This window comes from Protomyctophum parallelum (assembly GCF_964188405.1).
Source record: "Protomyctophum parallelum genome assembly, chromosome: 9".
Taxonomy (NCBI): Eukaryota; Metazoa; Chordata; class Actinopteri; order Myctophiformes; family Myctophidae; genus Protomyctophum; species Protomyctophum parallelum.
The window spans coordinates 15,900,845-15,916,318 of NC_139706.1; the positions used below are offsets into that span (position 1 = coordinate 15,900,845).

Below are 15,474 nucleotides of genomic sequence, written 5' to 3' on the forward strand. Positions count from 1 at the left end.
CACAGAAACATAATGTGTGTCTTTACAATAACTGTAATGTAATAATAATACTAATAATGTAATGTAATAATTATTAATTAAATAACCTTATTTTATTCTGAAGGCAACCGGATGTCTTAAATTAGCTAGCTCTCAGACAGGAAGTTCTAAATTAGCTCAAAAGACGGAGCCGAGTAGTGTGACGCAAGAAGTCCTTCTTCTTCCTTCCTTGTTTATTTGTGGTTGGAAACCAGTGCATTGCCGCCCCCAGCTGGACTGGAATGTAATGGAGCGAAGAATGACGCAGACACTTTTCATTATTGCCTTAAATTATGGTTTTGAATTTGTTTTTGTTTGTTTAACGGGATGCAAGTAAAAATGCATACATTTGCCGAAAAATGTTGCTGTTACCTCTTTTAAAGGCCTGTTTTCATGGCATTTTATTTTGATTATAGGCCTATAATTGAATTAAAATACACTACATTTGTATATATATCAATAACGATTGTATATTTTAATAATGATATGTAGTGCCCCAAGCGGGTGCAGTACTTAGTTTAGACAGTTTTTGTTTTAGACCAGTCATTATAGTCCTACAACTAGGCCTACAACCTGCCTCATACCCTCACCCTAGGCAGCACACCTAAACCTAACCTTAACCCATGTCTAACCAATGACTAGTCTTTAAACTATAAGTATGCACCCCCCCCCCCCCCCCATGTCAATCTGTCGGTCTTAGTCTCTCTCTCTCTCTCTCTCTCTCTCTCTCTCTCTCTCTCTCTCTCTCTCTCTCTCTCTCTCTCTCTCTCTCTCTCTCTCTCTCTCTCTGTGACACACATATTAGTGGTGTGGGGTGTCTATATCTATCTATCTATCTATCTATCTATCTATCTATCTATCTATCTATCTATCTATCTATCTATCTATCTATCTATCTATCTATCTATCTATCTATCTATCTATCTATCTATCTATCTATCTATCTATCTATCTATCTACAATACAATAAACAAATAGCATAATCCGACTACTATTAGTACTAGTATTTACCCAAACGTATCTATTCTCCATTTCTCCACAGTGTTGGTTAAATAAAAGTAGAGCTGGCCCTGAACGAGAGGCTCAGCCCCGCCCTCTAGAAAACGTTTGGTACCGAGCGCACACGCACGCACACACGCACACTGGATACACACACAGCTGATGATGATCTGACAGCTGAGCGCACTCAGCGCGGCTAGAGGACAGACAGCAGAGCAGCAGCAGCAGCACAGCAGCACTCTGTCTCCTGCGCATTGCACAACCCAACCCAACGCTGTCCTTTAAATCCAGTTAGTGTCAAACATGGCATCCGAGGAGCTCGCCAGAAAACTACAGCGCAGGTTGGCCGCCGCAGAGCCGCCAGCAGCAGCAGCGACTCCGGATCAGATGACAGTCACGACACCACCGGTGAAACCGACCGATCCAGAACACAGCAGCAGCACCGGTGGCACCAACGACCCAGAACCGCCACCACCACGGGATGGACACAACACCGACCATGATGAAGAGACACCGTCACCACCACCACCACGGCCACCACGGGGACACGGCAGCAGCAGCAACAACAAGAACGACGATGGCGATCATGCGTCTTCTTCTTCTTCTTCTGAACTCAGCGCCGTGCTCAGCCGGAGACAGGACATCAATGATGGCACTGCGTCTCCCAGGCGCTCCAAGGTGTTCAACCCCTACACGGAATTCAAAGAGTTCTCCCGAAAACAGATCAAGGACATGGAGAAGATGTTTAAGCGGTATGTATGTAATGTTATGTATGTTTGACTTTGACGTTTGACCTGATAGGAAATGTATACCGTTTATTGTGGGCTCCCCCCCCCCCTCTTGTTGTCCCACATTGGCCTGTATGCATAATGATGATGATGATGATTATTATTATTATTATTAATTATTATTATTGTATTATTATTATTATTATTATTATTATTATTTGACTTATGGAGTGGCTCATAGGAAATTGCATGAATACAGGTTACATGGTTTGAATACAACAGGTCCAAGGAAAGGATATGGAATCCTATATAGGACATGTACTATAGCCTATATAGGCTCCTCGCTATATAGGCTGTAGGCTCCTATCCACATGTTCCATGTGTGACTGGAAGCCCCTGATCAGATTAACCTAGTACTAGTGTGTGTTTAACCAATTGAAACCAGTAAAACACCCCCTATAGCTCAAGATTGTAAATTGACTGATGAGTTCTTGATTCATTGATTCACTAGTGTGACTTATTATCCTCTGCTGGCCACTGGTATAAACGAGCGGCGTGCTTGGCTTCTAGATATAATGTCTTGCACATAATACTTATCGTCATGTGTGTGCAGCTATAAGTAGCTTGCTGTATCGGGGGAAGAGAAAGTGCTTAACAGCCTCCCCTCCTCCTTAATCCTCTTGACAGACAGGTAAATCCTTTACTGCTGCAACGTGCCTTTCTCACCCTGCAACATCAGTCTGTTGTATACAGCCCACCACCAGCCCCTGCTGCAACCTCAGCTGGTTGTTGACAAACCCCACCAGCCAGGCCAAAATAATGTTTCTCTCTGTCTCTGTCTCTCTGTCCCCCCACCCCCCCCCCCCCCTCTCTCTCTCTCTCTCTCTCTCTCTCTCTCTCTTCTCTCTCTCTCTCCTGGGCATTGGGACTGTTCAGGGCAGGCATTGTGATGGTGTCCTTTTCAATCAGAGCATAAGGGCCACTCTTGTCTGTTGCCGGTTTCCTCCAGTGGCACCCCCTACTCTTTCTGACAATAGCATCATTGTGCGTGCGTGCGTGTGTGTGTGCGTGCATGCGCGCCTACATGCATGCATGCGTCCGTCCAGGGTACCTCTCGGATGAGGGAAGGTTATGAAATTACATACCGGATAGTGGATACTATACAGAGTAGGCTATATAGTATATAATGCACTTTCTTGGAGCATTAGAGGCTCACTTTGTCTTCCCTTTCAGAAACCTCTTAGACTATGCTGCATTGTTCAGGTAAATCTACTTGGCAAAAGGTAGTCGTGCGTATAGAGGTGATGAAGTGAAGTATATTGCAAGTCACTGACTGCAATACCAGCACTGGTCTACATTATGCGGTGACGGTGCAGGTTCGCCGTGCTCTGGGCATGAACTGTAAAGTTGGAATGACTTTTGATATCCCGCTCGGTTTCGCATACATGCGGTCCCACATGAAAGGGATATAGGAAGTGGGACAACGTTTGATATGCAGGAAGTGGGAAGAAAGAGTACTTTTATAGTTCCACTCTAGAATAAACAGAGCCATTTTGGTTTTACAGTTTAAATTGTTTTGCCTCCCGATTTACTGCCAGACTTTGTGATTGTCCATGTCTGTATATGCATCATGCATGTGTGATGGAGGTTTCCCAAATAGGAAATATTGTCTGTTTGTCTTGTCTTTCTGTTTGTCTCTCTCTCTCCTCCATCTCTCAGGCCATTGGTTAAAGTATGAAAGTATGTGCTCCGTCTCTAACAATTAGTCGTTGTGGCAGTTAATAAGTGTATGTGCTCCATGATGCCACTCAAATGCGTCATGTGCTGCTGGTTCATGCAATCTTTTCCCTTACAGTATTGTCTTGAGGTGTATTCACTTTAATACGGTATCACTACTGTTGCAGTATGTATGCTGACTCTATAAACACAGGTAACGACTGTGGTTTGCTACACAAAAGATTATTTGCACAATGCACAGGCCATACTTTGTAAACGTTTCCTCATTTGACTGTATTACCATCCATGCCCAATCTTTAGTGAGCAACACAAAGGCAGAGGTCAGGTGCATTGTTAAAAAATTGCTGTTGGCAACAAAAGTTTGACTGGTCAATGCCTCCAGTCTTCAATTATGCTGCAGGTTACTTGACCCCTTGGCTTGACATAGACTCCTGCAGGTTTGGGCTGTTGAACAAAGTTCATCCATCTGCTATTGTTAGCAGTACATAACTGAAACTGGGCTTGTCCTTCTAGTGTGCCACGGGATAAACTGGGTCAGTAGTACATCTGGTAAGAGTGGGTACTTTGGAATGTGTAAAGGCTGAGATAAATATGGTAAGTGGGAGAGTCTTTTCTACAGAGCATGCACTTTTCTACAACAACAGCTATTCTGTAACCTCAAAAGTTGTCTCACTGATCTGAGTTGCATCGGATGACGAGAGCTTCTAAGTGAAGTTATAGTTACAATTGTACTGTATATTTAATTCCAATTATGTGAGTATAGGCCTGAAAGCACATGATATACATATGAGTGTAATGTATGCTTTCAGTTTGAAGTCTTAGACAATGTGATTATGAATTGAAAACATAAACGTATTTTAATGGATTTGTTACCTTCACCTCAGATCTCACCATCTCATCTCTCCTGTGACTGTCCCACTCACCCACTTCCTTCATCCCCATGCAAGTTCTGGTGCCACATCTAGAAAATGCTTGGTCTAAACTTGAAGGCATATTTCACATTTCAATGTTTTAAATGTTTCTGTATGGCCATGTTGATTGTGCGATTGTGTTGTGATTCATGCGAACTGGTATGTGTGTGGGAGTTTAAATGCCTTGTCCTCTCCTATGCAACCGTCACCACCTACAGGTGGTGAGTGGTGAGTCTCAATAAGACTCACTAAAAATGTCAGTCAGAATTACCACTTGAAAGAGGAAACCCCAGACTTTGACAAACGGATGTCTCGCTCCCTCTGCTTGCGTTCACGCAACTTTACTTTAGATTTCAGGCTAACATGCATACAAACAACTGCAAACAATGAACCAAAGTCAAATATTGCCTTTAAATATAGATGTGGTTTGAGTGTGTGTGTGTATATACTCAAGCGGGCAGTCAAAACAAGCCTAAAGCTCAACTCACTGGGTTTTTCTTTTAAAGGCGTTTTTCTTCTGAAGGCGTTTTTGTTGGCGTTGCCTTGATTTGTCCCTCTATCTTGGGTGAAAAACATCCACCACAATGTTAAGACTCAGAAAGAATAAAACCAGCTGCACTCACTGGCTCTGGCCTCTGACACTGAGACGTTCTTTGCAGAAATTATTGACAGTAAAAGCATGCATGACATTGGGAGTGACGGGCAACCAGGAGTAGAGTGAGGGGAAATGGGGGAGAAATGGCAGTAGAGAAAGTGAGTCCCAAAAATATATCCTATCATGCCAAAGAGCTCCAGCATCTATAATTAACACTGGAGGAAGCTGCCGAGACAATGAGCTTCGGCCTGGACGGTTGCAATGAAAGTGGCACCACTCCCTCCCAAAGAAAAGGGTTGTTTGGTATAAAAGCATTTGTTGTTTATCGAGAAGGGAACATCGATGCCAAAATGTTCCCGTTTACTAGACGATTGTCAGCCTCCCGTATTAAAGGCTTACGTGCATGTTTTTCAACGATGGACTCACATAAGACGAGGTTATTCTTAGATTTCATTCTGAAAACATTTCACTTTGATTTTAATACCATCTACGATATTTAGATGTTATTTGAGTTTAGTTTTCTTTTTATATTTTATTTTTGCAGGATCGTGGTTGATTTGCTTTCAATGAGCTTGGGAAACATCCAAAGGCTTTTCTACATCTACACATGGTCACAACCCATGTCAGTTGTTGCGTATAGCAGCAGTTGTCTCACTGTGTGTTCAAACAGCAGTTGTCCAATATGCAAGAAAGACTTTCACTGCTATTAATGTTGACAACATTCCTCCCAGTGTCCTTTGGGAGTTTTGATGCCTGGTAGATATTTGTGTTCCGTTTGTTGGCAATGTGATGCTATCATGTAGCCTGATTGTTTGTTGAGTTTATAGTTCTTATTCATTAGGGTTTTTTTCTCCAAAAGGCCTCCAAACGTGGCCTTTTGGAAGAGGAATGAAACAATAGCCTAGTTCCTGTTCTGACCAGATTACTGCCTGGAGTCTGGACCATTAAGGCATGGCATGTCTGATAACCTTATGTGCATGTGCGCATATATGTGCATGTACTTTGTCAGTCAAACCTAGATTGGCTTTCCACTTCAACAGCTGTGTGAACACTTCTATAAATACTGACTCTATCAGAGGGGGCTTCACTGAGCATTTGCCTCACAAGTGACAGCAGATGGACAGGTCCCTCCATCCGTCATGGTTAAACATGCAAACACAATGAGGCCATGGGTTTTCATCCTAGGCATGGCTGTGTTTGACATTTATGAGAGAAAATGTGATTCGACAATGTCACTCGAACCGTCCTGGAAGTGTTGTTCCTTTCTGTCAATCAGTTTGACATCTGTTGTCAAAGAAATGTACTTGGATAAAATATGCTATGTAGGCCTACAAGGCAAGCATCGGGCTAAACCGCAACCATGCACTGTTGTTACCTTTTGATCAATTAGAAATACATAAAAATAGCTTTGGTCTATAGGTTATAGCAGAGAACTTTCTTCAAGTAATGGGATCTACCAGGCCAATGGTTTTTCATCAGTCCAATATTCTTCAACCAATGGTCTGCGTTACAGACAATGACCAGCATCGGAGGAATATTATGTTAATTGTGGACACTAATAATAATGGCTATACACTGAGTTTTTGGTATAACGCGCAGTTCCTGTTTTTCTGTGGCAGTTTTGACGCTGGTAAAGATGGCTTCATTGACCTGATGGAAATGAAGCTGATGATGGAGAAGCTTGGAGCGCCACAGACCCACCTGGGCCTGAAGAACATGATCAAAGAGGTGGACGAGGACTTTGATGGCAAGCTCAGCTACAGAGAGGTGTGTGTGTGTGTGTGTGTGTGTGTGTGTGTGTGTGTGTGTGTGTGTGTGTGTGTGTGTGTGTGTGTGTGTGTGTGTGTGTGTGTGTGTGTGTGTGTGTGTGTGTGTGTGTGTGTGCATACTTTAGACTGTGTATGCAGTATGTGTTTGCCCGAGGGAATGAGAATGTTAGGAAAATGCAGGAAGCAGCTGATATTAACAGGTGGCCCTGGCAACTGTTGGAGCCCCGTCTGTCTGTCTGTCTGTCTGTCTGTCTGTCCAGTCGTCCCCCGTCCCCTACTCACACTACACTTCTCACACAGAGACCTTTCTCTCTTGAGTGGAAATCCACTTCAACTTAACTTATTTATCTATTATAAGCTCCTTTTAAATACATGTATTTTTTTTACTTATATCCCAATTTAATCGTTGTCAATCGTAGTCCCTAACCTGTAGTAGTACAAGTTGTACAACTGGCTTCCCACCCTTAAACATGGCCAGTTGTGTTCATTGAAGCACCTGACAAAGCACTGTTATACTGTATGTGAATAGTGAAGTTGAACATGACATTGACAGGGATAGTTCAGATTTTTTTAACTTTTTAACTTAAGTTGTATGAAATACTTGCCATTAATATATAGTGGTTGCAACTGTATTAATATGATTGCCCGAGTCCCGTGGTGGGAGTTCTGCTCTGGTTTGGTCAATATTAAGTAGTTTCCGGTCATTTGTGGGGGGCACTGGGGCCACACAGTAAAAGTAAATTAATCCACAAAACAAACGTAATTTGTATTGTTGACCTATTTCTAAAATATTAGCGCAACTTTTATTCAACTTGACCCCCATCACATGGAACTAATTTTTTGGGCGTAGTGATATGGACACACAAAAGTTCTGTGTGATAGAGCGGTAAAAAAATAACAAATATTTTAGAAATAGGTCAACAATACAAATGACGTTAGTTTTGTGGACAAAATGACCGGAACTACTTGATATTTCACCAAAACCAGAGCAGAACTCCCACCACGGGACTCTGTCTCTCTCTCTCTCTCTCTCTCTCTCTCTCTCTCTCTCTCTCTCTCTCTCTCTCTCTCTCTCTCTCTCTCTCTCTCATCTCTCTCTCTCTCTCTCTCTCTCTCTCACTCATTTGACTGTTTGGAGAGGGAATATCCCATTACCTGTCCAATTCCCCTCTGGGCTAAATGAGAAACCCTATCAGTTCACAGAAAACCAGCAAGGTCACAAAGAAAGCCATTCTTTAGAGAGGACAGAGCTACAAAATTGCTACAACAACAACTTGCAAACAACCGTTATAATCTCATGTGTGGTCTAACTGAAGTGCATTTAAAGCATTTGCTACAGTGGTTTTACAGATGCAATATGAAGACTGGCTTTCTCACTGAACTTTGGAACACACACACACACACACACACGCAATTTTATGATTCATGACCTCTGGGCTTTTGTGCCGTGCGCTAGTGTCAGCAATCAGTGAATTGATTGTTTTAACTTGTAAAAATCTGCAGCATCCAACATTCTTGCCATAACAATGTTGAAGTGATACAAATGTATGCTATGGATTTCATGATGTTGTCTCACTTCCCTCTACTCATCATCCCCCTGTATAGTTCCTGCTCATTTTCGAAGGCTGCTTGCTGGAGAGTTGCAGGAGGAGAGTGTGGTCTCATGGCCCTGGCCAGACTGTCAGAGATAGATGTCTCTACGGAGGGAGTGATGGGGGCCAAAGACTTCTTGAAGCCAAGGTGCAGTCAACGGAGGGGGGGGGGGGGGGGGGGGGGGGGATATAATATCACACCCGTGTGAACTGAGTTGTGCAACTCCGTGTGTCCCCTGGGGGGGGTCACCGGAACTTCCAGACCCACAGGGAACGTGCCCAGGGTGCCTGCCCGGTTCGGGGGAGCCGACCTGCCTCCGAAGCGGTTGAGAAATGACAGAGTTACCGTTGTGGCGGTCCCCAGGGGGTCCCTCTACTGCACTATACTGTACTGTAAATCATGTAATGGCTGCTAAAACCTGGGCACAGTGTGAAGCTCAGCAATGCCACTTTGTCACCTGTTGTTGGTACTCTAAACAAACAAACATACATACATGCTAGACCCCTTTTCTTTTTGGTTCTTAGTCCATGAGCCAGAGCTCCAAAAATTGGAACGTTAATTATGAATTGAGTGTGCAAAACTATACCTATATTAAATTGTTTATAGGATCAATATAATTAAATTAATATATGACAATCCTTCCACAGTAGTAACTTTTTTTTTTTCAATTTTTTAATATTTTCCTATATAATGAGGATTTCTTTTTAAATTTGTAATAATAAATCATTGTCTTTGTGTGAGTAATCACACAAAGACTGTGGAAATATGGAGACACAAGTTTTCTGGCCATCATATACAGTGTATATATATAGAGAGAGAAGCCAGTTTGAATTGGTACTAGTGTTCCAGATCGAGTTGCGCCTCATCACTGTATAATTCAGCCTCTGCATATCTGTGGCCTCGTTCCCTTATTTCTCTCTTGCCTGCGAGGAGGAGAACAGAATTATTGGGGATGTCACAGGACTCGGGCATTGATTGAGGCGTTTGAGAGGAGGCCCACACTGGGAACTTTGTCACAGATGTGCTCAGTGTTTTTTTGTTTGAGGCATTTCTGTTTTGTTGTTAGACAGTGGATGGAGACAGGATAGGAGTAAGGAGTGGGGCGCTTATGTGACACAGACTGACTCAAGCACACGAACGTCACAATTATGTAGTTAGTGGTTGAGCCACGACGAAGGACCTTTAGTGCAGTGCATCCCAACCTTTTTGCCTTGGACCCCCTTTGCAAACGAGCCACAAGCTGCAACGTTTCAGCAAAACCAAGATGAGACGATTGGATAAAAGTAGATTTAAATAAATTAATTTTTGCAATAAGATTTTGTGTGTATTAAATATATTTTTTTACAACCTCAAAGCAGCCTTCTAGGGAACCAGCTTTATTGCCCCAAACCAAACAGGGAAGACAGTACGGTTAGTCTTGGCGACAGGATGGTTTAGGATTTAGGGGACTAACAGTCCCCTAAATCCTAACCATCCTAGATTTTGGTTTGCCCGGAGAAGACCAAACTCACCAAAGTGAACATTTTATTGTCATTAAATCGCACAACACGTTTCAATTTGATTGTGAATCGTCTGTGTTTTTTCCAGGTGCAAGCTCTCTCTCTGGGCAGTAAGTTTGAGGCTGAAATCCGTGAGGAGAAAGAGGAGCGCCAGCGCCAGGAGGTGGACAGGAAGCAAAGACGCGCTGCTTTCAAAGAGCTGCAGTCCACGTTCTGTTCATGAAGGTGTCTTGCAGTTACATGTCGACATCGGCGCGCGTATACGTGAACCATTCTGACCATGCACATTTCACCTGCAAGGAGACTTTAGAGCTAGGCTCATCGTTTGCCTCCGGTGCAACCAACCAGTTTCATAGCTTATTTATTTTTTTCCCATTTCATGACAACTTTTTTTCTGATTTATTGTTTGGTCTTTGAAAGGTCTCGTTTTTGACCGCCCACCACAGTAGTGTGTGTTGTTGTCATGTCAACACTTGTACACTTGTTGAGTTTCCTTGTTGGTCTTGAACTTTGTGAACACGTGAATCGTATCGTGACATTGCACAGACATGGGACCATGTGTTGAGTAATCCTTATGTGAGTTCACAAAATCTATTTCCCATTCGATATCGGTGGAGAAAGAACATCTTAAATTACTATTGATTCCATTATTTTATTTTTTATTTTTACATAAAATAATCTGGTTTAAGATTTTCTTCGTAATGTTAAAAGGGTATGGACAAGTTGTGTGATAGCAATGTACCTGATATATTTTAGATAATTGGGTGATCAATGAAACGATAAGTGGGTTTTCCTGCTTTGGGTAGGCACAGTAAACGATATCAATGCAGTGTAATCCTATCCTTCCAGAAGCACCTGAGCAGACTAGCACCATCTTTGTAACAACATCCACTATCCTCGTAATTACCTCACCTTCTCATTCACTAATTTTTGTTTTCCGAAGTATAATATAATGAATATTTGTCTCATAGCATCTTGCCACAAAGTGAGGCTGCCTACTTTTAGCAAATCTACAGTGTAAGAATATTTTAATTCCATTCCCAAGATTCTTAGCGTCACTTCAGTTTTTATCTTTTATCTCGTATGGCGGGATCACTTGAGGTGATATTGTCCAGTGTCAATAGTGACAGGAAAGGTGGTGAAAACTTTATCCAATGAAGCACAACATGCTTGCTGACAAACTCAATAAGCACATGAAATATCAGTTTAATGGAATTTGACTTTAGAACACTGGTATGTACCGTATGTTTCTTTTCTAGTCGCAATCTCAGCGATTGTACTGGAATGGCCAATGTAAATTTTAACAAATGGGTTTGTGGAGCAACTTTAATTTCTTTTCAGCTGTTCGTGAACAATGTTAGGACCATGAAAAGACCAATGATTTCTTTGTTTATACCTTTAAAAAGGTGTTTGATTATGTAACTACACTAAATTAATGTGACCGTGTGCCACCTACAATGCTTTAGAAATACAGTGCAAATTAAGCCTTATGTTTTTAACCAGTTAAGATCATGCATGTGGTCTAGTTGAGGAATAAAACCTTTTAAATTAAACTTTAAAAAGGAAGATTTATACTTCATCGTGTGACTGTCACCTGCCGAAAATAGATAATCCTCAAGCTGACAATGCCCTGCGTATGCAACGCTTTGTGTGCATGTAGATCAATTTTCTTGGCACGTGACAGTCATACGATGAAGAATAAATTGGGTATAACTCAGACAGTCAACATTGAATTAAATGTAAAAGGCTTCTAGTATGTATACATTCTGCAATAGCCAGGTTTTAGTTGGCTGTCTTGTAACAAATCTGTATGTAGCATATTTTTTTAAATGTCTGTTGTGAAAATTAAATGAAATTAATGTCATGTATTTTTCCATAAATAAAAATAGTAATCACGTGTATTTTAATTTGTCTCTTGTCACTCTATAGCAGACTATCCAGCACAATTGACCAGTATTAAGTAGCAATGATTGTTTTGATTTGCATTAGAGATGTCCCGATACTGTATCGGTATCGGAAAAGTATCAGATCGGCCCTTATTTGGTCATATCGGGTCATATCGGTATCGGCAAATATGCCAGTCTAAGCACAGAGCCTACACAGGGGGTAAGGGGTTGACATTATAGCAGGTAAATTAAAATGTTGGGGCATGTGGAGTTTGCTCCCAACATTTTTGGGACTGTCCAATAATTTCAAGGTTTTGGAAAAATGTTAAGGAAATCGAAAAAGTGTTTAGGGTTGAATATTCCTTTTGGTCCTGAGTTATGTCTGCTTGGAATTATACCAGAGGAGGTGCGTGATTGGAGTTACATGTCACCAGAAGTGGTGTATCTGGGTTACAGAATTAACCACAAAGGCATTCATCCAGTTGCAGACAAGGTCAAAGCCATTGAAAAGGCCCCAAAGCCCGTTGATCAGACACAGTTAAAGTCCTGGTTAGGAATGTTGAATTATTATCACCGTTTTTTGCCCAATGTCTCCACTGTGCTGGAACCACTACATGAACTGTTGAGAAAGAGCACACCCTGGAGGTGGGGGAAGCGTCAGACCCAGGCCTTTGAGGCAGCAAAACAATGCCTCAAGTCACAGCAATTGTTAGTGCATTTTGATAACACAAAGCCCCTCTACTTGGCCTGTGATGCATAACCTTATGGTGTTTTTATGGTGGTTTTGTCACATCGGTTGCCAGACGGCACAGACAGACCTATTGGATACATGTCACGATCACTGTCACCAGCAGAACGAGGCTATGCACATCTGGAGGAAGAGGCCCTTGCCATAATATTTGGTCTGAAGAAATTCCATCAGTATCTGTTTGGAAAACACTGCACCACTGCTGGTCCTGTTGGGAAGGCATTCCACAACTGGCCAGGATGCAAAGATGGGCCTTATTTTGGCTGCTTATGAATATGAATACACTTTGGAATATAAAGAGGGCTCAAAACATGGAATTGCAGACGCTCTAAGCAGACTCCCATTGCCGACCACACCCTTGGTCGCACCATTTGAGGGGGAAGTGGTGATGCTCATGGAGCATAATGGTATTAATGGCACACCGTTACAAGTAAAACAGATCCGGGATTGGACCCGTCGAGACCGCATCCTGTCCAGGGTGCATCAGTGGCTGTCTGGAGGGATCCTGGCCCTCAGTGTCCGAGGACCCAGACATGCAGCCTTACATGAGGCGACAACATGAGTTGAGTGTGGAGGAGGGGTGCATTCTGTGGGGCAGCAGGGTGATAATACCCCCGCAGCCGCAGGGAAGACAGACTATGACTGAAGAGCTTCATGAGGCTCATCCAGGAGCCTCCAGAATGAAGTCCTTGGCCCGTATAGCTACGTCTGGTGGCCAAACGTGGATGCAGATTTGGAGTCTGCAGTGCGAAAATGTCACGCATGTCAGTCAAACCAAGCCACCCCAGCAGCAGCACCGTTACATCCGTGGGAGTGGCTGAGCCAACCGTGGATGAGAGTGCACGTGGATTTCTGTGGGCCAGTTGAGGACCATCTTTTTCGTTTTAGTCAGCGATAATGGACCGAGTCTGGTCAGTGCCGAGTTCAACGCATTCATGCAAAAAGAATGGCATAAACTAAAGCATGTAACAACAGCACCCTACCATCCATCTTCAAATAGCTGTGCTGAACGGGCCGTGCGGGTGATCAAAAACGGACTGAAAAAGATGGTGGACGGTAGTCTGGAGACAAAACTAGCAAGGTTCCTAATCTATTCAAGTACAGATCAACCCCTCAGACCACCACAGGAGTCACACCGGCTGAGTTACTCATGAACCGGAGGCTCAGAATTCAGCTGGATCAGGCTAAACAAAAAGCACATCATGATCAACATGCCCATGACCGAACGTTCAACAAATCTGATTCTGTTTATGTTAGAGGCTACTCAGGGGCCAGGGCAGAAGTGGATCCCTGCAGTGCTGGTCAAGCAGACAGGTCCAGTATCGTGGAGAGTGCAAACACAGGATGGCAAGCTCGTGAGAAGGCATCAGGATCAGATTCGTCATGTTATGATCATCAACCAACCGAATCCAGTCAACAAGAGGATGACTTAGTTTCCTGTGGACTCAGCACCACAAGAACCAGCACATCTGGAGCAAGAGAATGCTGCACAAGAGGCAGCAGTACCAATAACAGGAGCCACTGAACTGAGCACAAACAGAGACACACGTTATCCAGTGAGAGTTAGGAAGACACCCACTTATCTAAAAGACTACGTTGGTGCAGGGGCAGAATAAACCCCTGGGTGTCTCAAGGAGGGGTAGTCCACCCCCTACCTTGTAGCTCAGAAAAGAATAGGGAAAAATAAAATAAAAGTTTGTTGTGGACTTGTGAATGGGTCAGGCAGAGCGGGCAACTACGGGGTCCGTTAGACAAGTCAGAGAGCCATGATGTACACAGTATGTATGTTGAGAGCGGCAACTAAGCCAGTTACGTTCTGTGAGTGAATGTCAATTAATAGCCTGTCACATTATTACATTAAGGATACTTTTACTGATTGCTAAGAAAATGATAACAGTAAATTGGAGGGAGATAAAACCACCTACTACAACCCAATGGAAACAGAGACTGAAGCAGGTTTATATAATGGAAGAAATGACTGCAAGGTTACAATTAAAAATGGAAAGATTCATACTTAGATGGACTTCTGTGATATTGTATTTGGGTGTTTCGGTTTATGTGTAGAGGTTGTTGGGTCTGTAAAAGTGTCGTGTAGTGGTTGTTGTGTCTGTAAAAATGCTTTAAAGAAGTCGTAGGTGCCCGGTTTGTAGCCGGTCGTGAGCTGAGGGGACGGGGGGTCCGGGGGCCTCCGGCCAGTCACGTGGTGGCGGGCTGGGGGTCTCCGGGGCCTCTGTCTCCACGGGGTGCGAGCGAGGGCTGGATGCAAGGCCGGGCCTGTGACAAATAAGGTCATTATATCTGATGTATATTGTGATTTGTGAGTCATGTCTCCTGCTCTTTTCCTGCGTAGTTATGGGTATGTGCATTGGGGCTGGGTCTCAGGCCAGGTTTAAAAACATTCCCCAGCCAGCTGAAAATACCAGCCTCTGGGTCTCTGGCTGACCAGTGACCACGGTATGGAATTCATAAATCATATCTCATCACTAAAACAGGAGCATTGATCTTTCATGATACAACAGGGTGTCCAAGTGGTTCAGTGAGGCAGGGAGCTGACCACATAATCACGTCCTTGGTCTGAAAATACTGTAACTCAAGAACTGTTTTTCTTTTTTTTTCTATCTCATATCCCTTTTTTTCCCTCTAGCCTTTCCCCAACATGCTATCCAATGTTACATACAGTAAATTATTTGAAATTATTAAACAATCTATGCACAACATCATCCACAACAACACAAGTAAGACACTTTCTTTCCTTTTCTTATAAACAACATGTTTGTCTCATTGTCCAAAGCTCTCTTAGTAACATTAGAAATACAAATAAAAACTACGCTGGAAAATTGTCCGTGGTAAAGTAAAGTTAGAGATATTTCACTTGATAGCCTATTCATTTTTATCAGACTTAAAACTAAATATGCAATAACACAGGTATCCTATGTAGGCTAAGAGCTGCAGCGTCCACCAAAACAGTTCCTCCCATGAACACATGGAGGC

At 42.9% G+C, this 15,474-nt stretch overlaps 1 protein-coding gene across 1 annotated transcript; it reads left to right on the forward strand.

The window, feature by feature from the left end:
- The first annotated feature begins 1,237 nt into the window (after nucleotides 1–1,237).
- On the forward strand, nucleotides 1,238–11,743 carry LOC310864326 (EF-hand domain-containing protein D2-like). The gene is given in 7 exon segments (XM_083772972.1): nucleotides 1,238–1,769; nucleotides 6,608–6,755; nucleotides 8,363–8,374; nucleotides 8,380–8,412; nucleotides 8,415–8,484; nucleotides 8,487–8,497; nucleotides 9,938–11,743. Coding segments are annotated over 7 exon segments (858 nt in total). The 5' UTR covers nucleotides 1,238–1,320; the 3' UTR covers nucleotides 10,073–11,743.
- The last annotated feature ends 3,731 nt before the right edge of the window (nucleotides 11,744–15,474 follow it).